Raw genomic sequence first — 25,863 nt, forward strand, 5'->3', positions numbered from 1 at the left:
CGATTTTCGTGGCGTGAAAACGTCGATTTGGCAGCCGCCGCCGAGTCTGCGTTTGAGTACTTTCTCTGTGTTAACTGCAAACTGATCAGCGAAGCAAGAGCGACCGATCACCGAGCCGCAGACCGCGAGCGTCTCATAGTCCTGCAAGCTTTCAAGCGAGCCGCCCGCGCCCGCCCGAACATATCTCTTGCACTCGTCTCGAAAATATTTTTCCAAAATTATTTTATTTTATTAAATGGACTTAAGACATGTCCACAGTAGTGCAATAGTTGAGAGTGTTTTGTGCGTTATAAGCGACAGTGCTAGATAGGTAGTGTGTAAAACAATTATTTTATTGAAGTACGGATGCCAAGCTTTGACAATGAGCGCTGCGTACGGAGTGTGACGCGCGTGGACACCGGCCAAGCCATGACACTGTGGTACACAGATATACTGGTGAGCTTATATGAGTTGCTTTACTGTACTGGTAACACGTTTTTATCTGCAATCGTCGCAAACTTAGTGTGTTATAGTGATACTTCAGAATAATGACTGTTCGGGTAAGATTTGATGAGCTCAATAAGAGTGGCATGCATACATTAAGTTGTTATATAATTTTTGTTTGCGTATGATGACTTAGTGATTTCCTTTCCGTTATGTTTAACTTGCAATACATAATTAGTATGATGAGATAGGTTAGAATATTCTCAATTAAGCCGTGTAACATTTGTAACAAGAATTATTGCCAAATAGCTACCGATTTTGATGGTCACTTAAAGCACATGAAAAAAGAAGACAGTTTGCAGTTTTTGTTTAAATTGTAATACATAATTATATAATTATTTGAGTTCTAATTTTGAGACAATAATTCTATTGGTATTTTTCGATTCTACTCGTTGATACCATATTATTTAACATAATTTTCATTTTATTTCTTTAACTAGCTGCCCGCGATGTCATCCGCGTGGTCGCTATAGGCAACAACGATATATCTCCATCTAGTGTGATATTACGTAGCCTATTATGTTGTTCGGCTTCCTAATATTCATGCAAAATGAAATTATTAAATCTAATTTTGCGTTTCTCCCAAACATGCATATAGACAAACGGATAAATAGACAACAATCTATATTTTTTTTTTTGATTTGAATGGAACAAGTACCTACTTTTAAAAAAATTTTCAATTTTTATTTTTTATTTTGTTACGATTTTAATATACATGTATGTACCTATAGATTGTATAATAATATTTTTACAATAAGTAATATTAATACAGATATTTATTCTATGACTATACCAAAGTATTTCATTGGACTTTATTGATATTAATTTTCAAAATCAATAAATCAGTTAAAATAAATTAATAAATGAATTCAAATCAGCTGTGCTGAAGACTGACTCGTAAAAGTGAACCAAAAAAATTTTTCTTGTTAGATTTCGAAGCGAAAATTTTTTAATTAAACTGAGTAGAGGGCCTATCTTTATACATTACGAGTTTTATACTACTCGTCTTAATATTATAATGTTACAAACATGTCTAGATACAATAATTATGAATGATTACACGTTACTAAGAAGTGAATTGACCCAGAAGAGTTTAACTGCAGCAGAATTATAGCCACTGGCATGATATCTATTGGGTCAATTACTTTGTACATCGTTTCCAATATTTTTTGTGTACTTTCTAAATAATTACTAGAGAGCGCATTATCGGTTGCACATTGCAAATTAACAGCATGTTTTCTATTTGATATTGCTTACACTATTTAAAATATTTTCTTTTTTTTTTATCTTTATGATGTTGTTTGTCCAATTCGGTCACAAATAAATTTGGTGTGTAAACTGAGTCTTTTGTGCTAAAACAACGTTATCAGAACATTAAGTAGTGATAAACGCAATGGACTTAAAGTGGGTCTTTTATCTTTCTAACCTACAGCTTGGGCAGTGATATGTTACGAGACCCAATTTACTACAATTTCTCTGACCAATCTATTGGAAAAAGTATTAAATGTACGTCTCATCAATGTCTGTAATTAATGTGATGGAGGGCGTTTAATATTGTCTGTTGTGATGATCACCTACAAAAGAGACACTTCTCCTCAAACAGTTCTCGTGGGTTCAATATTAACTGAGAATATCTTTAAACCTTCAAATCAAAGATTTGTGATATCATCACGCTCAAAATGACCAGATTTATGCGAGTTATGTACCATCATCAACAGGTTTTAAAAGGAAGCGCGTATAGTTCGCTTGATTGTTATTGATCATTGCCGCCTACACTCAAGACCAGGGGAATCACAGAGCCTTGTCGGTGGCAGGCGCTATTTTGAAAGTACCCACATCGTTTCGTCCTGGTAACACCACGCAAGGAGGTTCATTCCATGGTGTGGCAGTACACACAAGAACCACGCGTATGTCTCAAAATAGTGAAATACTGTTGTGAGTAGATGATACCATTGAACACTATGCGGAAAAATCTTTGAATCAATCAGTTCATCTACGGGATCTTTATCAAAAGCTTTCGTGAAAACTAAGTAATCTATTAGCTATCACTGCCGTACATTAGGCAACACGGTGTTTATGATTCATGTAAACGGTTATATTATAGCAGAGGTTCTTGCTAGTGGTTTCCGAACACCTTTCTTGTAGTGATTACATCACAGACCACTCCGACGTCCAGCATCCACTGACCCGCAAATTGACGCGGGCGGGTCAAGAGCAACACTCGACAACTATTCTATATCTTTCCGTAATGAAAGTGTGTCAGACATAAATGAATTGTCGATGCTATCGCGTAATTTCGAGAGTATTGAAAGCATGACTGTTTCTCACATAATCGAAATACTGTTGCACGACGCTGTTGAATCACGAACTTCTAATTTAGATATTTTTTGTTAGATGCGGTAGGCACGAGTTGAATATTAAGAATCTTAAAATTTTTCTTGAGAATTGAAATAAAAACCTTTGGTTACCGTAGAAACTGGTGATAGGTATCTACTATTGAAAATTGGTCTGACGCACAAAATGCCAACACATCTTTTCATAAATAACATATAAATTAAACAATGCGAGGCAGTAAATGTACTACGGGGGATACTAATTCGGCTGCAAAATACAATGATAACTATATACAAAAAAGACAAAAAGAAATAAAAAACTAATCCAAAATATACCATACAAATGTAAACGGAGAGCTTTTAAAAATTTAAACTCTTGCGCATTTTGTTGAATCATTTGTTTTCTATAAGTTGTGTATAAAAAGTTTGCAAAAAAATATTTACCATTGTCATGAATCTTTGAAACCGGTGATTTATAATAAGTGTAATGCGCTTATATAAGGATTTTTTAATTTCGAATATAAAAGAGTAATTTCAGATTCATTGTTATTATTAATTAAATATTATCTACATATTATTAAGGTAGACACTTCTATTGATTTTAATAGCAGCGATATTAAAAACATATCAATTGAACGCTGGCGCCGCACAAACACAAACGTGGGCAGAAAAAGTTAATTTGTTATGGTTAATGCGGAATTCCGGTCACGGGCGAAATGGAGTAATTTGAAAATGTGAAAACGAGAAACTCATTGTTTTAGCTCTGTGACTATTTTTCCACTCGATGAGCGAATGGCGTGTTTTGAAAAATTACTTCTTTCTTATTTGACGCTGAGAGAAACGCACTAGCGATGACTGACAAATGTTATTCCTAGATTTAGGTTAGTACTAAATGCATACATCTATTACATTGTTTTCTTCTTTTTTCTAGTGATAAGTTTCACTAGATAACTAAATCGTTGTATTATCAAATTCAGGGTTGTAAGTATATATACAGCTCACACAAAGATATTGGAAGCGGCCATTTAAATACCGATTATGCTCAAATTTAATTTTATTTAATCAAAATAGGTAGTTATATTAAAATAATTGGTAGTTATATTAATAGTAAAATTATATTTAAAACTAGTTTAACATCAAATACAACCCCCATTCAAAAATTTATGCCTTAGGACCTGTGAGAGATACGGGCGCAAGAAACTTAGATAGACTTAGTCTTTCTTTAAATAAAATTTCGTTATAAACTAATTTATTACTTAAATAGCCTGAGGGTGGTCGCTTCATTATCAGTCTGTGGTTACATTAAGAAAGTGATTTATGTTATATTATATTTTACCAAATCAACGTCTTTTGACGATTCTTTTGAATTTCGTAACATATTTATTTTTACATTTTCTAAAAATCATGTTAAAGCATATAAGTACATCACCCAAATTTCTTACTGTTTGTTTCTGGTGTTAACATAATGATCATCACAGTTTCTATAAAATAAGCTAATGTGCCTATCAACATATATAACATTATCGAGAATATATTGAGAAGCAACAGTTGCAATTATTATTTCTTTAAATTTTTCTCATAATGATTCTTATAGTGCAATAACAAACAGATTCTTATTCAGTCGTTACTGGTACCGTTTTGCACGTAAATTGAAAATATATCTGTAGGTAGGTAAAGTTTTGAACTTAAATAGATGTGAGATAGACCTATACGAGCAATAACTTACACACCCGTTAATTTGTTAACGAACATAAGTGAGCCAACTGTTGCTTAAAGAAAGCAATTTTTTAAACTCTGTAATGCATTACTTTAGTTTTCAAGCACGATCGGCAACTTGTTCCCAAAAACAATGCTTCAGGCCACATGCATTATAAGTTGCATCCCGTCGCGTGGGAGATACTATTTTGACGGCGTCGGTTTATTTCGGTTGTTTGTTATGACTCCGGGATAAATCCACTTTCAATGCTGTTCCATTCTTTACGAAATGTCTGATATTACAATGCTTGTAGTTAAAAACACTTCGATAGCTTATTTTATTTTTTCAAATAGATGAGTTGCATGAGGTTCGATATGCAATTTTTACTTTTTAGCTTATTTTTACTTGGAGATTAAATGTCATGGCCGAACCGGTCGTAACGGAAAAAGGCGTACAATTCGAGAGCTTACAAATTAAATTGGCTTCCATTAACTTCATTGGTCATAAAATATGGTACAGTATATTGTACTATATTAAGCTAGTGAAGCGCAAATTATTTCACACCTTAGATTTCGTTAAAGCCAGCCAGACTGTTCATGCAATATTTGTGCTGGAAAGTCATTCCGTTTGCTTTATTTTCGTTTACAATCGTCCACGATCGTAACCCATATAATCGGTTCGTATTTTACGACGCTGTAGCTCCACTAACATTTAAATTAAATTACATAAATTTATGAAGATATAACAGCAGATTTTTTACGTAATATTTTATGATAACAACATATTAGTAGTTGGCAAGACAAAGGTTTGAAAATCCAGTTACAGTTAAGGATTGTAAAGATTAGGAAAGCAGTCTGTTTAAATTTACATGAATTTCGCCCGTCTCTAACTGGTCCTGAGGCATAAATTTTTGAATGGGGAGTTGTTTTTGTTGACTTATCCTCCTTCAGGTTTTCTTATTTCAGTACTCTCAATTCTTATATCTGTATAATATATTGATTTTGTGAAATTGGTATTTTGAAGCACTTCCATCCTTATTTTCCTACTCAGTGAACTTCTACAGTCAGTCTCCTTTCATATTATGATAAAACCTCAATGACCAATACTTATTCCTCAATGGCAGTCATGTTCAACTCCAAAGAGCCGCACAGCAATGACTCTTTGGTAATTAGTATATAACGTTAACACACCTGTGATAAACATGAGAGTACAAAAGAAAATCAATTTTACAAACAAGCGCAGTTACTCATCGCTAATAGAACTTGCGATGAACAAATATTTATGTTTTCTATATCCATTTGATTAAAACTGACAAGATGTAGAATTATTACTATAATTAGACGGTGAAAGCTTTCACCATGAGTTCGCACGGTGCTCACGAACATATAGCTAATCAACAATACGTCTACAAGCTACATGGCTAATTACATTTGAAAGTTTTGACAATGTTATAGGTACGTGTGTTTGGGTATTTTGTCGGCCCTCTCTGGGTGATTGATAAGTGAGTTTGAGAGATTAGAAATTGAAGAAGATTTCTAATTATTTGTTATTAAAATATACCTAGCAACGTTAAATTTAGTTGTTGTTATTGTGATGTCTATAAAACTTCAACTTATATTTTCAACAGTACATTTTTTTGTACTTTCCCTAACGTGAAATTAATAATTTAGTAATAATTGTATTACGTAGGAACACAGTATTCAGCACAAAACTAAAAATTTAACAGATTTATTATATTCCAGTAAAAAGCATTGGAAGCATTAATGGATGCATAGCTTACGATAATATATCGTATATTGGATGCATCAACCTTTATACACATTTATATTTATATTTATACAATATATTTTAATTACTTATTTATGAAATATTTGGTATTTTAAACGCTTTAACTTTGAACATAATTCATATATTATATATCTTAATGTTAAATACTCATTGATTTAAAAGGGTGTCCGTTGAGTTTCTTGTACGTTCTACTCACGAGCTCTACTTTTTTCGAACATATTATGTTAGGTTCAGTAATTTTAATGAAATATTTATAATGTCGATTCAAAACGTTAACTAAATTAATAATAAAATTAATAAAATGTTAACTAGGTTATAGTTAACTTTGTTCAATTGAGTTTGGAAATAATGTTTGCGTGACCGATAACGTCAACCCTTAGCTGATTTTGTTGATTATATGAAGGTTTCAAGACAAAAGACGACAATGCGCGCGCAAATTCAACCTTAATGACAACGAGAGTTGGTCCAAATATTAAATTGTTACGTTAATTTAATGTTAAAATGTCTCAGTGTGTCAGTTGGTTGGTCGGACGTGCGGACGCAATAAATTTCAATTTCAAAGAAGTCAACTTTGTTTAAATTCTACACATCGGGCCTTGCCCTACAATTTCGCAAATTGATACTCGCTTCATTTTTATTCAGTGTGAGTTAGATTATAAATGAGTTTCAATTAGTTTTTTAACATTTAAAGATGACACAGTTCATTTAAGAGATAGCTTTTTATTTCTAGGTTATTTTATATGTTCGGTGTGTTTTTCAACCGCCACGCATTAGTGTGCAATCACTTTTGTGATTTGCTGTGACCGTCGCCCTAGCTACTGAAATTACTGTAACGAGCGCAATTAGAATACCACTCGGAATGTTTGGATTTTCTTCATAAGCGGCGATCGGTGATAATGGCTAGGGCGTATTGCTTACCTTTTTTATGACAAAACGGCACTACGATTGCCCTAGTCACCTTCAGACATGATCCGTTAAGTCAGTAATTTTACTAGCTACGGCGCCCTTCAGGGCAAAATACAATAATGCTTACACGTTACTGCTTCACGGCAGAAAAAGGCGCCGTTGTGGTACCCATAATCTAGCCGGCATTTTGTGCAAAGGAGCCTCCCACTGGTAGAGTAGAGCTTCACTTTCAGGTGAATAAGCGAATCATCATCATATCAGTGACTAATAACTCATAATAATAAAAAACGATATATATATATATATATATTTCTTAGCCTTGCTCAGTTTAGCTTTTGTTAGCTTGGTTCTGAATTAGCTTATAAATAGAAAGGAGTTTAGCCAGGTTAATAACCAATAAAAGAAATAATGAACATCGTTCTTGAGAATGCCGGAAAATTGGCAGCTGTTCAGATGGGGACATTGTTCGTAATGGAAAACAATTCGTCTTAAAGTCATGTGTTCGTAGTACAAAAGAACAATATGGCGGGAAATAATATGGAAACGGAATGGCGACGAAACGGAATATGGAAACGTTGCTACTATTTTATATTTGATTTCCGTTGTCTTGATATGAACAAGTTTTAAGTTTAATAAATCTATTTACAACTATTAGTTATTAGCGTAACTATTTCAATAACTATATGTTTTGGTAAGAAACCATTTTAAATTTTATATATTACTAGTTGACCCAGCAAACGTTGTATTGCCGATATTAAAATCGCGATACAAAAGTAACTGTTGTTGATCGTAGATGGGTGAAATATGAAGTTGTATGTATTTTTTAATGCTGACTCATAATCAAACAAATTTAAAAAAAATGTCAAAAATATTTCGTGTGGACCACCCTACATTTAGGGGGTTGAAAAGTAGATGTTGTCCGATTCTCAGACCTACCCAATATGCACTCAAAATTTCATGAGAAGCGGTCAAGCCGTTTCGGAGGAGTTCAAAGTTTAACACCATGACACGAGAATTTTATATATTAGATTATTATGTTGTTAAATAATTATTAACATCTCATACCCCTGTAGATTTGCACATTGGCTCGAGATACATAATAAATATTAAGTACTTACGTTATAAATAATACAAGAATACATCATCATCTCGTTATACTGATTGCAGTGATGTTTATTTTAAAATGTTATTATGATATGATCAAAGAGTTTCAGTTGTAACTTTCACAATTAGCCGCGTGTTAGTTTCCTTGTAAATTATGATCAGAAATAAAGTCTCAAGGATAACATGAACTCTTCTGCTAATCGTATTTAGTTCATTCTTTATGCCCCACGACTTATACGGGGTTGTGTTTGATTACATTTTCTTTATTTAAGGTGGTCCTAAAATATCTTGTCATATAAATAAATGCCTTCATGTCAATTTATTTAATTAGCCGTTATTTTACGGAAATCCTAAATTATTCGAACGTTATGAATCTTTATAGTTAATTTTGTTTAGTAAAATAAAAAACAAAAACTGCGCGTTCACGGAAACAATATGGCTTACGCTAAGCTCTGTTTCGTTCCCGCGCAATTTTTCGTAAAGCTTGCTTTGTATGGCGTGTTCGAATCTGTCTGTTTAAAGTTAAACCTAAATTATTCGCCTTCATTCTATTATAGGTTCACAGGGAAATAGAATTTTTCTTAAAATAAATTATGACCAGAAATCGAATGACGTCGTGTGGATTTTGTCGTTAAGACAATCGTCTCAACGGAATTTTATGCGTGTTAGAAAAATTTTGACAATCATCTTACTTGGTAGTTAATCTTCATGCGAGATAAAGCATGTCTCTTATATTAATTCTCCCTTCAAGTCTTGTCGCTATAAGTAGGTCTATCCATTCAACTGTGCACATGTTTGTGACGTCCTCAGAAAAGGCTTGCAGTTTATATAAGATCCCCTGGTCGACTAATATTCTAATTTATTATAAGTCTTGCTAATTGTTATAAACAAATATTCGATTTGATGTATCTCACCATAGATCATTTGCGTGGCTAGTCTAGATTAAGATGTTATTTTTCATAAATTTCAAAACTTTTTTTTAATGACAAACTACTCCCCATATAAACTGTTATTTTTGATTGTATTAGTGGAAACCTTATTAATTACCAATAGAGAAGCAGAAGTGAAGAACTGAGTTGCCTACTTTTGAAGTGAGAGGATGCTCTAAGCTTGAAGTTCGCTAAGTCGTGTCGGTTGGGGTATACTGAACCAGCAGATGTCTGTGATAGTGATGATCTTGTAACTGTGGCGGTGTACTTCCAGAGCCCCGGCGCGGTGGCCGGCCCCGTGACGGAGGCGGGGTCTCGGGACGCGCTCGACGTGCGCTACTCGCTGGCCGCGCTCGCCGACGACTACACGAAGAGGAAACACGTGCTCCGGGTCACCACTGCCGCCGGCGCTGAACTACTACTACAGGTAACACCAATCAACAATCATATGACTTAAAAAAAATTATCACTAACAAAATTTTACATAGAATGAAGTACTCTTCTTCCCGTAAATCATTATTTAGATTTTCGAAAAACAGTTACAGAATTATAGTCTTAAGAAGCTCTAGTGATAAAAATCTCTACTTAGCGTCTTATAATATATTAAATTCTGAGCGGCACTAGATTTTTATTTCTCAAGGTTTGCCTAGAAATAAAATAGACAGTCTGATTGCCAAGTACGGCGCCCTTCATCCCTAAATGCGAATAGTGATTGCACACTATCGCGCAGCCTGTGCTATGGAGTCGCAGTGATTGCACACTATCTCGCAGCCTGTGCTATGGAGTCGCAGTGATTGCACACTATCGCGCAGCCGGTGCTATGGAGTCGCAGTGATTGCACACTATCGTGCAGCCCGTGTTATGTAGTCGGCCGCTAATGAAGTGACTACCAACAGGCTGACGGCGCGGTCGACGCTCAGCGCTGGCTGGCCGCGCTCCGCCGACACTCGGCCGAGCCCCCGCCCGCCGACGAGGCGCCCTCGCCCGCCCCCGCCCCCGCCCCCGGCCCCGGCCCCGCGCACCCCGCCCCCGCGGCCGCTGACCCCGCCGCCGCCTCGCCGCTCCCGCCACAACGCACCAAGAAGATCGGCAGAAACAGATCCCCGACCGGTACGTGTTATATGTAATTATATTATTGACACACTTTTAACACTTATTATCTTGCCCTAAACTAAGCACAGCCAGTGCAATTGATTACAAGTCGACAATTTATTTAATACGATATACTTACTTAAACATTTAGATTCGGAAACAAACATCATATTATAAATGTTTGCATCTCCCGCGATTCGAACCCGAGACCTCTAGCACAGTAAGTAGGGTCACTTATAACTCGGGACTATAGGATAGGGTCATAAAACATAATACTCATCAAAATAATTACATCCCGATTACCCATGTAATCCATGTAACGTACTTCATCCCAAATTTAGTTTACAACTATTTAAATTAATTAAAACCAAACGAAGCATTATAAAGCGGATTATATTAGCTGTAACTATTAACACCCCTTGGGTAGGAGATCCCGCATCTTCGCAAAAATTCTATCTACGGAAATTTGAAATTTTACTTTTTCGAGAGATCAAGAACACAGTATTACTTTTTCTTTGGAACTTTTACCTGAATCATATCATTTAAAATTTATAACTGTATTATGTGACTAGCAAAGGAAATCATATGGCTTAATTTTCAATCATTATTCTCAGTTAGACCCTGAGAGATTGTTTACTTTTACAAAACACTAGGTATATTAATTCTTTCTTATACTGAATGGTACAACGTTTATCCCGTCCAACTATTCAGAATGACAAATTTATGCAGTCTTTTTCCAACCAAATCAAATTATTTTTGTTTATGGTAACGCATTTATAATATAAATAATCATTGGTCAAATGGGGTTTCTAATCGTATAAAATGCATGTTTAGTGCAGTCCTTTTCGTACATATTTTTTTCAAACGAGCATATAGTATTATATCCGCTTGAATCTTATAATGGAATTTATTAAATAAATATTCTTAAAAAAATATTATTGTAATATGTATTTGAAGTTATTTTGATCGAAGCTCGCAAAAGACTTTTGCATGGTACCTAGTACGTGAAATACGGACTTTTTATCTTTTTAAGTTAATGAAATATATAACTTAACCCTGTACTTACTGTAAAGAAACAACAAAATCATAAGTGTCTTTCGCTTAGACTTTAACTAATTGCTAATACAAACCATCTTACCCTACTTAGTTAATTAAGTTAGAAGAAAATTAAATTCCTCATAAGCTACAGGCGGAATTGTTATTATAGTGGTAAAATAAGAGTTTTGACCACAATAATGTTGAATTTCAGTGTCGATGGTGGGACCTCCGACGCCGAGCCTGCCGTCGTCGCCCAAGAACAAGACGTGGAAGGGCCGCGTGGCCAAGCAGCTGCGACGGATGCACGGCGGCACTGCGGGCTCACACGCCGCGCCGCCGGTCTCGGGCTGGCTGGGGGCGCCGCTCGAGAGCTGTCCGCCCGACGACCAGCACCCGCTGGTGCCGAAGGCGGTCACACTGCCCGCGCAAGCTGTCGAGGTACGCTTCACAGTAACGTGCACTTTACTAATGTTGTTGACGTATTCTTTGATTTTATGTCATCTTATCTTTATTTATCGTTTGTCTTGAGGAACGGTCATTTCAAGATTTTCTGGATTCCATCCCGTCCTACTCGGTTCAAACAAGACTTTTTCCCGGAGAACGCTAGAACGTCTTCTATTCAGAGGAGTCCTCTGACCAGTATTATGTATTTTATTTATTTATTTATTTATTTATTAGGAAGCCAACGTGCATCCAACTATATTAATCTACGGACACATTTACAAATTATTTTATAATGTTGTACACTCCACTCATAGGCTAACTCGACATACTTATTAGGTATAATATACATTCTTTGTTTAACAATTTTTTTTTTACTTTTTTGTGTTACTTAAAGCTAAAGATAATTTTGAAAAATATAACAAAAATAAAGCCGCAAAAGGCTGATAAAATAATGACTATATTCTTACTATTAAGTAACACAAAATACAAGACAAACAAAAGAAAAAAACAATAACTACTAACAATGACTAACCATCTTGCAGTACTTTCATAAGTTTTTTTGCCTTTTTTTTAAACATAAATATCTATGCCAGCTTTTTTAATCAAACTGTTGTAGGTGACAACTATTCTACACAAGGGGGTCGATCTCCCTAGATTCGATCTTGTTAACCTAAGTCTGAACTTTAGTATGTTCATAATATGTGATCTAGCATTACGCTTTGGTACCGCCAATCGAACCCTACTTAACGGATTTGGGCAATAAAGTCTCTGCGATCAGACAGTGACGACGCTTTGTATAATTATAGAAGAACGGTGTAGGTGTTAACCTTTTTAAGTATTTTATCTTTGTATACTAGGTGCCGCAAGAACTTCTTCTGGACTCTCTCTACCCTATTCTTATGTATTTGATAATATGGGTTCCATGCAATAGAACAGTATTCAAGTCTGCTTCGAACAAGCTAATTAAAAAGTGCCAGTCTGGTAGAAGACTTTCTTTGTATTTATTCCTGATGATGAATCCCAATAATTTTAGTGAATTTTTAATTATTTGTCAATATGAGGTATAAAGCTTTATTTATAATCTACGATTACGCCAAGATCTTTTATTTGATTTATTCTTTCAAAAATATTGCTTTATTTATTTATTTTATTTTATTTTATTAGGAAAACAAACAGTATTACATGACATAAATAGGTTACAAAAAATTTACATCTATTAACCATTTACAGTTTTCGCATATAAGAGACTATAAGCGTGTTACAAATAATTAACAAAAATACAAAAAAAAGATCAAAAAGTAATACAATAAAAGTATATAGATATAAATACACGAAGACAAATTGAATGGATATTATAGTATTCAGGTATTTAGCAATCAAGAGAACACACACTCATCCAACGCCTCGTCAATGTACCTCTTAACGCGTTTGGTGACGTATTGAATATATCGAAATCTGGCAAGTCTACTGATATCTGATTTATTCCTTGTGGACACCTTATAAAATATGAACGTTGCCTATAATTCGTACTGCAATGAGGAACGTATATAGTACATTTTGTCCTGGTGTAGTTATTGGGCGCTTTGATACCAATTAGTGATGTTAATTTAGAAGAGTCTATCTTAGAGTGAAGTAACTTAGAGTAAAAAACAGTATCAGCTATTTGACGTCTTATTTGTAATGGAAGTATGTGATGCCTTTTACATCTTATTATATAATCTGCATCATATGTATTACACTTATATTGTAAATATCTTAAAAAACTTGTTTGAATTTTTTCAAGTCTATTAATGTGAACTTCATATTGAGGGTTCCAAACCTGAGAACAATATTCAAGGGTGCTTCGAACATATGAACAGTATAGTATTTTAATGAGTTTTATGCTAGAGAATTGAGAACATATCCGTTTGATGAAACCAGAAGATTTCTTGGCCTTTTTAACTATGGTATCGATGTGTTTTTCATATGTAAGTTTACTGTCATGTGTAACACCGAGGTCTCTAATTTCATTAACAGAATTAAGAACAACGCCCTTTATTTTATATTTGTATTCTATTATATTATACTTACGAGAAAAAGTAATGGAATGACATTTTAACGCGTTTAGGTCTAGTTTATTAAGAAGACAGTATGCCTCAAATCTTTCTAAATCCGCTTGAAGAAGCTGACAATCTGAATCTCTGGTGATATTTGAGAATATTTTCATATCATCAGCATAGAGTAAAAAATTGGATGTTTCAAAGCAACCGTCTACATCATTAATAAATATATTAAATAATAGAGGGCCTAGTAATGAGCCTTGTGGCACTCCAGAACATACAGTAATCCAAGAAGAGGCATAGCCTTTTACAACAACTTGTTGAGACCTATTTTCAATGTAAGAGGTGAACCATCTGAATAGATTTCCATGTATTCCAGCAAATTGAAGTTTCTGTAATAGTATGCAGTGATCAATTCGGTCAAATGCTTTACTAAAATCGGTGAAAACAGCATCTACTTGTCCACCTCCGTCCATACCTGCAGTCGTGTAATCAATAAATGATAACAGATTAGTGGTGGTCGACCGATTCTGCATGAAACCATGTTGTTCAGGTATGAACGTAGATTTTAGAGAGCTGTAAACCTGAGTGTGAATAATACGTTCAAAGATTTTGGCAAATATACATAGCTTGGAGATAGGCCTGTAATTTTTAATGTCATTTTTATTTCCATTTTTGTATACAGGAGTAACGAAAGCGGATTTCCAAATTTTAGGTAGTATACCTTCATTAATTGATCTGATAAAGAGTATTGTCAATGGTTTAACAAGGCTATTGGAACAAGAGGATATAAATAATGGGTCGATATGATCTGGTCCTGATCCTTTTGTAAGATCAACTGACTTAAGGTATTTCCTAACTGTAGAATCATCAATATATACGGTGCTGATAGTGCTGCTATAAACAGAAGGACAATGATTAACTGTATGTGAGCTTTGATGAGGCTGTGACGTGGGAATGAGGAAATTAGACTGAAAGTATTGAGAAAAGAGATTACATATTTTAACACCTGTATCAGCTACATGACCCTCTAATGTTAATGTGGATGGTAGGGAATTGGAGCCTTTTTTATTTGATTTTACGTAGGACCAAAATAGTTTAGGATTTGCAGCAATAGAAGTTTCCATAGTTTTAATGTAATTCCTATGACATTCATCCTCCAATTCCTTAGCTCTTTTCCGTAGGATAGAAAAAGAAACATAATCATCGGTATTGCCATATGTGTAATATTTATTTATATATTAAAATTTTTCTTTAAGTATTTTTTTCAGAGGTATAGTGTACCACGGTGGAAAAGATTTCGTATTTATATATTTTTTCGGTATATAGTTATTAATTAAGTTATATAAGTGATTATAGAAACAGTCCACAGCTTCATCCAAGGTCCCACAATTTAGACATACATCCCAATCGATCTCTCTAAGTGACGAATTGATATTTACATAATCACCTGATCGGTACAGATATTTAAACCTAGGGCTAACCTTAAGTAAATCAGTTTCACTAGGAGTTAATGATATAAAGAGAGACTTGTGATGAGCATCTTCCGGTACTAAGGGGTCTAGACAGGTTTTAACGGATAAGGTATTATTACTTAGAATCCAATCTAGTACTCGGTTGTTGATATTATAAGAAGAATTGAACTGCCGCAAGCTTGCTTCTAGTAAAATATCAAAAAAATATATTTGCGCGTCTCCCTTAATACCTGTGGGATCGGGGTGATCATCATTATGGTACGTAGTCCATTGGATATCTTTCATATTGAAGTCCCCCGCAATAATAAAAATGTCATCAGGACAGATATCAACTACTAAGGATAGTTTATCTGTAAAATTTGATAGCTGAGAATTAAAATTGTAGCCAAGATGTTCATCACATAAATAAAGTACACAGAAATGTATTTTGGTCATACCACTCTTAGATTTTATCATCACCGTGACCCACAAGTCTTCGGCAGATGAATTCCATTCAGGCTGAACGACAGCTGTTAATTCACAGCGAACTGCAATTAAAACACCTCCTCCGTATAATTCCTTAGTAGCTGAGTAATTTCTGTCTCGTCTCCATACTGTATAGCGATCATCAAATAATTCGCTATCGCTAATACTCTCTAACAGCCAAGTTTCCGTAATAAGTACGACATCATAATTACTTAAAAAAAGGTTCCGTTTAAAAGCACTTGTTTTAGTTCGAAGCCCCCTTGTGTTCTGATAATAAATTTTTAAATTATTAATAGCCATTTGATATTAATAATTTGAAGCACAATTATTACATCTAAGCTTAAGAAACCTACACCCTTTAAAGAACATTTTATAACATTAGTGACTACAGTTTCCAATAAAAAAATTATGATAATAAAATAAGCAATAGGAGTAAGTAAAGGTATTATTGAGCAATACACGTCCTTTAAGAAATTTACAAACGACAATTCACAGTCAATATTCAGAATACGTCTTGAAAATGGGATAAAATATTGATGAATGCAAATATTTAAGCATATAATATATCTGAGAAAATATAAAATAACAAAAATGTATTTGAATAATGCAAAGATGTAGAAGTTAGTTACTATTATACAAAGATAGTTAATTGGTAATTCAAAAGTACGCACAAATTTAATTATTATAATATAAAGAACAGCACTATCTAAGTAAGATGCAAGCGATAATAGTTCCGAACTATGCAAAGCGCTCGCAAAAATGTGCCATAAAACAACGCTGTGTACAGCGAAACGGTGTGATAAATGCGTGTTACTTGATTGACTTACGTGCCGGATCCGTCTGCACACATCACTTCGACCGGTCTTGCGATAACAAGAACAAAGGACATCGGATCTGTATGCATTTTTCAAGCTTCTTGCAGTGAAATATAAGTGTGTACTAAATATCGTAAGGAAAAAACAAATTTTGGATACTATAATCGAACTCAATATATTAAATTTTTCTACTGAAGGTTATTTATAAATTATTGTAATCGCACCAATTAGAAAGTCTTTCCAAGTCCCTTTGTATATTAATTGATTCATATACGTCATTAATCTTACTGTACATCGGAACTGACAGTACTTGAAACATTCAATAATATCGTTTATAAATATTCCAAATAATAAGGGCCCGAAATTGGAGCCCTGTGGTACTCCTAACGCCGCAACAAATGTGTGGGATTGATATTCTCCTATGACCACATTCATTTTACGATTTGTTAATCACGACTCAAACCAGTTAAGTAGAATCCTGCAAATAACGTATCTCCGGAGTTTCTTTAACAAAATATAGTGATCAATCACATCAAATGCCTTTGGTAGGTCCGCGTAAACACAATTTATTTGAGCTGTATTATCCAGAGCTATTGTTACGTCATCCACCAACAAGGCTAAATTAGACATAGTTGATCTTTTTTTAATGAACTCGTGCTGGTTTTCTTACATCGCTGGTTTCATGTACAATGCTAGTAGCAGACAAATTAATGATTCAAAAATTTTAGAAAATATTAATAAAATAAAATTATTTACTAGAATGTTTGGGCAGGACAATGATAATTTATTTGATTTAGACCTTTTTTGACAAGCGTTTGAATTCGTATTTGTTTTTTTTTAATTAATACTGTTTTTGTTTTTCAAGTATATATTGATTCTAATTATAAAAATTGGGTTAGGAATAAACTATAACAATACATATAAATTGTGATATGCCTTTCCTGTGATGTGTTGAGCACGTGTCTGTCGCCGGCCCGCAGGCGTACGGGCTGCGCACCGTGGGCGTGTACCGCGTGCCCGGCAACGCGGCCGGCGTGGCGGCGCTGGCGGCGTGCCTGGACCGCGGCCAGCCGCCGCCGCCGCAGGACGCGCGCTGGGCCGACGTGCACGTGGCGTCCAGCCTGCTCAAGGCCTACCTGCGGCGCCTGCCCGACCCGCTGCTCACGGCCGACCTGTACCCCGCCTTCATCGCGGCCGACCGCTCGGCGGAGCGCGCGCGCGAGCTGCGGCGCCTGGTGCGCGCGCTGCCCGACGCGCACTACGAGACGCTCAAGTACCTGGTGGAGCACCTGCGGCGGGTGGCCGCGCAGGCGCCGCACAACAAGATGGAGGCCCGCAACCTGGCCATCGTGTTCGGGCCCACGCTGGTGCGCGGCGCCGCCGACGACATGCTGGCGCTCGTCAACGACATGTCCAGCCAGTGCCGCATCATCGAGTCCTTCCTCACGCACGTGAGTACCGCTCGCCTGCAGCCCGCTCGGACATTATTCACAAATACATTGTTAGCACATTTGAAAAAGCCACATCTCGCATCAATTTCCAAATAAAAATTTACAAATTATGGGGGCAGGCTATCAAGTGTAACGTTATACACAATTGGAGAGTCTAACAAACACCACGTTTGAACGACCGTGTAGTTATCGAGTGGGTTGATTTATCGATAGCATCTTAGTTTATAATCGTCGGGGGAGCAATCTCACGAGGCTCTTCGAAACCCCCACTATCTATAAATTTTGGAACAAAGAAAAATTCCTCTATAAACACAGAAGTGAAAAAAATCACTTTAAAAATACAAATTTTTTTGAATTTTCAATAAATGACATCTTAGGTATTCAAGTTTCAAGTTATTAGTGTAGTGGCATGTGATCCCAGTAGTATGACGGTAGGATACGCTATACATATAATTCCATGATACATAATTACTATATTAGTGTGATGTTATTATATTGTATGGAGTTGTTATCTTCTCGTTTTAAACAACATTTTCACACATGATATAAACGGATCACATTCTGATCATCGCAACGTTTGACTCTGATATCACCAGAAAATTAATAACCGGTCAGAATAATCTCTCTGTACTTGAAAATACAATGAATTCTCACATTGAAGCTCATATTTTCATTCCAAGTCCTGTATCTGTAGCGTGACATATAATTGTTGACAGTACGAGTGGTACTTCGAGGAGGACGAGGGCGGGTGTGAGCCCCCGGGGGAGCCCCTCCCCGCCGCCCCCGCGCCGCCCACCTCGCGCGACCTGCTCATACACAACGTGAAGAAAATCGAAGGTATGTACGATAAACGTAGGTACTTTATGCTTTATTTTTATTTAAAACTTCTACTTTATTTGATATATCCCAAAGTTTCGTAAAATAAAATACTTGAAAACCGTAAGTTTATCAAGACAAATCACACATTCAGTTTAGACATCCACAGACAGTGAACGGAGTTGTAACACCAAACGATAAAGGTTCTAAGAATACCTCAATATGGCCCTGATCCGAACCACAACGGGTGGTACAAATGTATTAAAATATAGTGTGAACAATTGCTTTGTCGCAGGTAAAGACGTGTCGACCCGCGACATTGTGTCGTCTATCATCTCGGCGGCCAACCGTAAGATCCAGCGCAAGCCGCGCAAACCGGACAAGAAGTGGTCGGAGGTAGAGCGGGGCGGAGGAGGGGGAGGGGGGGAGTCGCCGCCCGCCTCGCCCGCCGCGCTCGCGCCGCAGCACGCCGCGCACAACAAGTCAGTACAAGTCCAATAACAACGAAACCAAAACTATTCTCGTAAGCCTCTTTTAACTGCCGATTGTTTTTCTTTTATTAGGTTCACTAAACGGGATACACTCTAAATATTGAATAAAGGCATAAAAGGCATTTATTTTCTCAAAATTAATTCCTTTAAAATTCTTTTTGATGTCATTTCTTATACTACTAGATACTACTACCGCTTCGGAAACAAATGGCGCTCTGAGAGAGAAGAAGCGGCGCAAGAAACTCTCCCAGCATTCTTTTTTTTTGCGCTCTTTTCAATAAAAATATACAATATTGTACAGTCGCTATAAAATAATCACAATCTAGTCCCAGGCTGTCCGATCATTTAGATATTCAGCAGTGGAGTAATAGGATTTACGACAGAGCCATTTTTTTATAAAACAATTAAATTTATTTATAGATAATGCCTGAACAGTGGCTGGGACTTTATTGTAGATATGTATACATTTACCCTTAAAACTATTATGTATCTTATGAAGCCTACTAGAATTAGTTACAAGCAATCCCTTATTTCTAGTAACACTAGACACAATAATGTAAAATCACTATTAAGAGCAAAAAGGTGACAATTTTTGTGAACATATATTAAATTTTCATAAATGTACTGACAATAAACAGTCATAATATTTATTTCTTTAAATTTTTCTTTGAGAGACTGTCTATAACCATGCTGATATATAGCACGAACAGCTCTCTTTTGCAGTGCAAACACTATATCAATGTCAGCAGCATGACCCCATAGTAATATACCGTACGTCATGATGCTGTGAAAATAACTAAAGTACACTAATCTAGCGGTCGCAACATTCGTGTACTCTCTAATCTTTCTAACTGCATATGCCGCAGAGCTGAGTCTATCTGCTAGATAGGTAATATGTGGACCCCACTGAAGCTTTTTATCTAACGTGATACCCAAGAAGACCGTAGTGTCCACAAGTTCCAATCTCTGGTCATTTATAAGTACGTTGGTTTGTACCTCCGCTGTGTTTGGTGTAATGAACCGTAAACACTTTGTTTTTTTACTGTTTAAGTGCAGATTATTCGTCTCAAACCAACGCAATATCTTTGAGAGTGCATTGCTTACCTCGTCATCAATATCCGCACGTCGCTTCACTTTAAAAATAAGTGAAGTATCATCAGCAAACAATACAATCTCATGGCTATCATCTACCACAAATGGTAGATCGTTAATATATATAAGAAACAAGAAAGGACCGAGAATAGAACCCTGTGGAACACCTATTCCCACAGGTTTACCCGAAGACCGTTTGCCATTTACATCGACTATCTGAACTCTTTCGCTTAAATATGATTTTAACAGATTTAGGGCTCTATTTTTCACTCCAATAAAACAGAAAAATACGTTAACATGTAGTGGCGAGTGCCTCCTTCTGGAAGTGAACACAGCATGCTTTTATATGTGTTCTAGATTTTATATAAAACTAAAAACAATAACTTAAGCAATAGATGAACACAATTCAACCCCACAGTCCCCAAGCCAATAATTCGCTTTTTCTAGCAGAAGTCTTCTTCTTCGGACTGACGGATTCAATATGTCTACCTTCTGACAGATTTCATTATAGAGAGAACAAATGCGTCTGCAAACATTTGAAATTTGGATTTTAATTTAGTCGCTAGATCATTCACAAAGACCAAGAAAAAAAGGGGCCCTAAATGGGAGCCTTGTGGAACCCCTGATGGCACGGTTCTTGAAATTGACGTAAAGCCACGGATCTTTACAATCTGGGAACGGTTCTGCAAATAGGATTCGCGCCACCGCAGTAGAGAGCCACATATTCATGCGTGACCAAGTTTTTCTATGAACAGTACGTGGTCAACCACATCGAAGGCTTTTGATAAATCAGTGTAAATAGCATGCAATTCGTGGCCATCTGTGAAAGCTTGAGTAATGTCACTAGCAAAATTGTGGATTTTGCTTCGATGTAGTTGATCTACCAGGTAGAAACCCATGCTGTTGGGGTATGAGCAAGGGTGAACGAGTAATTCAAACAGCTTACCGGTAGTAGACAAAATTGAGATGGGCTAGTAGTTAGTAATATCACCGGGATCTCCCTCCTTGTGAATTGGACTGATGTGCGCAACCTTCCATCTTGAGGGGAAAGATCCACATAGTAAAGACTTGAAATCATTCGTAGCGGCTTAGCCAATTATGTGCCACAGGCCTTTAAGAAACTAGGAGATATATAATCTGGATTAGGACCTCTATTTGCATCTAGGCTTTTGAGCGCTGACATTACATCTGAGTCTGTGAAACGATATAAACTAAGTGACGTGTGACATCCGACGATTTTTCGTTTTTATATAAGTAATTATATATTTTTAAGATTTTTAATGTTTGTGGGCGGCCGAACTTATGATATTTCCATTTCGTTTTAGAATCGAGATAGAGTCAATGACAGCTCTAAGCCGCGGCAGACAGGACATCAGCCGACACACGCTTAACAACTTCTCCATAGACGGTAAGGAACAACTACTAAGGACTAGTCTCTCTCTAAGCCAGTAAGGCTAAGCTAGTATTCATGGTGTATAACATTGATATAAAACTTCGTAACATTTCCTTCATTAGGTATGCGGTTGTGACGTCAGAGAGACACAGCAATCACTTTCTTTTGTCCACATTCAAAGGTATAGGAATGTGAGCGTGCGTTTGCAAGTGTGTGCGTGTAAGCCGCCTGTGTTCATACAGAAATGTATTTACTCACTCATACAATCATACATAATAATAAATAACTCGAGTGTGAGTGAATGATCATGTAAACGACTAACGAATGCTTCGACGTATCGGCTGCAGACGGCACGGCTTGAGGCGCCCCGCCCATCTCTGTACATACGTATCATCCATCGCAATCACACATTCATTTAACGCTTTTGTATTCGTTATTGCTGGAACCCAGTGCCGCGCACCGCCTCATCCGCCACCTTTGTTCTAGGAACCGGAGATCTAGTGTCCTCTCTCACGAGCACCTTCGACCAAAAGCTGCGCACGCTCAACAACTCGTCGCCGCTCGACGACGGCAGCATCCCGTACGCCGACGAGTGCCAGGACGACAACGACGAGGGCAAGTCGACGGAGAGCACGCCCTCCGAGAGCAGTCGCAGCTCGCGCGACGAGCGCGTGTCGCCCGCGGCGCGCGCTCACGAGCTCAAGGCGGCGTGGCTGGCGCGCGACCATCGCCACTCGTCGACGTCGAGCGACGAGCCCGACGCGCGCTGGCGGCCCCGCGGCGCCCGCGACGACGACGACTCCGAGAAGGAGAACTGCATCATTCCGAAGAAGGAGAGTCGCGAGGAGCTGCGGCCCGACGACGACAAGGACGTCGACACGCGCTCGCAGAGCTCCGGCACGACCGTCCCCGACAACGACAACCGCTACGCGTCCGGCGGCCGCGCCTGCAACCCGGAGTGCGTGAAGCGGAACAGCGCCGCGCTCGACGAGCGGCCCGGCGACGACGCCGACGACGACGGCGCCAAGCTGAAGCGCTCCGAGTCGCTGAACCGCGGCGGGCGCGTGCTGCGCTCCGAGAGCCTCAACTGTCGCGTGCAGCGCTCCGAGTCGCTGAGCAAGGGGGAGCGCATGAGCAAGGTGGAGAAGGGCGAGTGGAACGTGGTGCGGCGGCGCGAGGGCGGGGCGTGGCGCTCCACCAAGCTGAAGCGCAAGAACGGCATGCCCGAGCGAGGCATCAAGCGGCGCCACACCGTGGGCGGCACCAAGGACTTCGACAAGGACTGGGCGCCGCGCCCCACGCGCACGTCCTCGCCCGACCTCAGCGGCTGGCCCGCGCTCGTGGCGCCGCCGCGGCCCGCGCTCGAGTCGCACGTGTGAGCGCGCTATCTGAACGAGGTGCACTCTGTGGGTGCAGGTGTCAGAGACACCGCGAGGTGCTGAATGAACATGAACGAACGACTTTGTTATACTTCTTATCGCTTACAATTTGAAATACAAGAGAGAGGCTATTAATTTTGATTTGTATCAATCGACTGAGTAGAATAGATCGACCATATTTTATAATACTCAAGTTACAGGCGCTTTATGATCCAGTACTGAATCGGTTATCGAAAATTTTAGAAAATTAAATAAAAATCACTGTGCAATATTTTATACATATTATATCGATGAAATAATTGAATAGTTTAAAAGAGAGCTCACTAAACAATGCCAAAGAGATGAAATATACTGACATGATGATTTGTGAAAGGAACAGGCGGCGACCAGAGAGATGAGTGAATGGGACGAGATTGGTATGAATCGAGAGGAATATGATGAGTACATGGGCCCACGTGCGCCCGCCGGGTGGAGCGACTCTCTCCGTAGGAATAGTTCTACTGGCCGAGGAGTTGCGACGGGGCCACTTGTATAGTGCAAGATGAAAGCATAATAGATTTAATATAAGTGCTAATAGTTCGTAATGGAACGGAGCCAACGGCTTCGCATAGTTAAGTAATTGTACCAGAAGGTATTCAAAATATGACCAGGATTAGAACACCAAGTAATTAAGGTTTACGATTAGCGTTAGATGATACTGAACGGAATCGGTTGGGCTTCCCCCAAGGGAATAGGACACCGAGATAAATCACCACTTGCCTTTACGATAGATTCGACGTTTGAACGTTTGCACAATTAGTAGGATGTATAGTTACCTGCACTGAAGACAACAGTAGCCCGTACCGAACGTGAGATACGTTCAAATAATTCACGAAACAATTAAATATAATTTTATGAATTATTTGAACTTCTTGATTTTCTTACATTTGGTAATAGTTAAGTTCGCATGTAGCTGTAGATGCCGTCAATTATCGTAATTTCTTATTCAATGTACATAATTTTAATATTTGTTTATTTGTAAATATGACGCAATAATTACGATTACTTAATATTAAATAACGTAACCAACTTTTAGCTGATGCAGTGATAATAAAGTAATCACTTTCTTTTGTATAAATTGTACATTATTTTAATATTAATTTATATTACATTTTGTTATCGTAGCTTTGTTGAATGCAATTTTATTGTTTTGTTTATCGAAGAAAGTATTTTAGGCTAAATTCAGTTGTTATTTATTTACGAGATGTGGAAAGTGATTCGGCACTATTTTACTTTTGAACATGTATTCGATTAGAAGCTTCTGTAAATATTAAAATTATGTTTTAGATTTTCATTAACTTTTAAAAAATTTATTACCAACTTACGTTAAGACGATCTCAAGTTTGTTGAATGTTTGAAAAGCGTTCCTTTTTAAAGTTTTATTTTGTAAATATATTGTTGTAGGAACAATGGATAACTAATCGCTCGTAGTGTTAAGGTCGGCTTATCTACGTAAATATAAAAGACCGGCCGCGGGGTAAACCCGCGTGCTGTATCCGTTTTTTTCCATTTCGATATAATCTTGCTCTTCGTGTAACCCGCTATGAAATTTTATTAAAACAATATGAAATTTTGTAAATCTGGTTTAAACCAGATATGACATGATAGTTGATTGTCCTGTGTATATTTTGAAGTATGAAAATAAAATACTGAATAAATTAATATGCGTGTTTTATTTCCTAAATAAAAAAAAATGTTAACTACGAGTTTTCAGGACCTACCACTAATAGTTATTGAAAAGCAATAGTAAAGCTAAATAAACTAACACGCATGATCTGATGTTGAGGAATCGCCATAAGTGCACCCATTAGAAAAATAAACTTTTTATGTCCGAATTGAAAGAAACCGTAGATCAAAACGTACAGGTAGACGCGGTCTATACTGACTTTTCAAAAGCGTTTGACAAGGTCAACCATAAAATTCTCATTGGAAAATTACATAGATTCGGAATAACTGATAACTTTCTTGAATGATGTGCTTTCTAAGCGAGAGTAGTAATGGATGGCAAAGAATCTCAACCATTTGTTGCGTCTTCTGGCATACCTCAGGGCTCCATTCTGGAGCCTCTGTTTTTCAATGTCTTCATCAATGATATAACACGAGCTGTAAATTACAGCGACGTTTATTTTTTTGCAGACGACCTCTAGTTGGTCAAGACAGTGAGAAACAGCTATGACGTGAAATACCTTCAGAATGACATTGACAAAATTCATGATTAGTGCACAAAGAACAAAATGTTTCTGTTTGTTTGCTTGTCTGGGGTTCACGGGCTGTTTGACCATAAACAGCTAAGTTTTATTAGTCCATTAATTGACTTGATACCATAATATATATAAACAACATAATCATAGCCTCACGGCAGATAAAGGTCCCTCAGCTTTCCGGTATCTTGTGATAGTTCTCTCTGTACTTAAACGTAAACCGGTTTGATTCTTTGCATTTTTCAAGCCTTGGTTAGTAAAAGTCCTCCTTGTTTTTTCATTCCACGTTCAGTTCGGAAACATACGGAATTGGGGCATTTTCGGTACTCTTTGAGTTTATATGACATAGTTGATGCGAGTGGATTAATCCAGCGCAGTATATCAGCACCGTGCG

At 37.3% G+C, this 25,863-nt stretch overlaps 1 protein-coding gene across 1 annotated transcript; it reads left to right on the forward strand.

The window, feature by feature from the left end:
• Window positions 1-280: 280 nt before the first annotated feature.
• LOC126977081 (rho GTPase-activating protein 23-like) lies at window positions 281-24,930 on the forward strand. Its single transcript, XM_050826119.1, has 9 exons — window positions 281-435; window positions 9,514-9,666; window positions 10,136-10,349; window positions 11,581-11,807; window positions 17,588-18,058; window positions 18,775-18,895; window positions 19,170-19,356; window positions 21,783-21,865; window positions 22,337-24,930. The coding sequence occupies exons 1-9, from the start codon at window positions 346-348 to the stop codon at window positions 23,227-23,229; spliced, it is 2,439 nt and encodes an 812-aa protein (XP_050682076.1). The 5' UTR covers window positions 281-345; the 3' UTR covers window positions 23,230-24,930.
• The last annotated feature ends 933 nt before the right edge of the window (window positions 24,931-25,863 follow it).

The sequence above is a fragment of the Leptidea sinapis genome, chromosome 1, assembly GCF_905404315.1.
Source record: "Leptidea sinapis chromosome 1, ilLepSina1.1, whole genome shotgun sequence".
NCBI lineage: Eukaryota > Metazoa > Arthropoda > Insecta > Lepidoptera > Pieridae > Leptidea > Leptidea sinapis.

Excerpts from the sequence above, each read along its gene's own strand:
- LOC126977081 (XM_050826119.1), top strand. The coding sequence starts at position 346 with ATGCCAAGCTTTGACAATGAGCGCTGCGTACGGAGTGTGACGCGCGTG. Across the intron at positions 436-9,513 it reads TGTGGTACACAGATATACTG|AGCCCCGGCGCGGTGGCCGG; the intron begins GTGAGCTTATAT and ends GTGTACTTCCAG. Across the intron at positions 18,896-19,169 it reads CAACGTGAAGAAAATCGAAG|GTAAAGACGTGTCGACCCGC; the intron begins GTATGTACGATA and ends GCTTTGTCGCAG.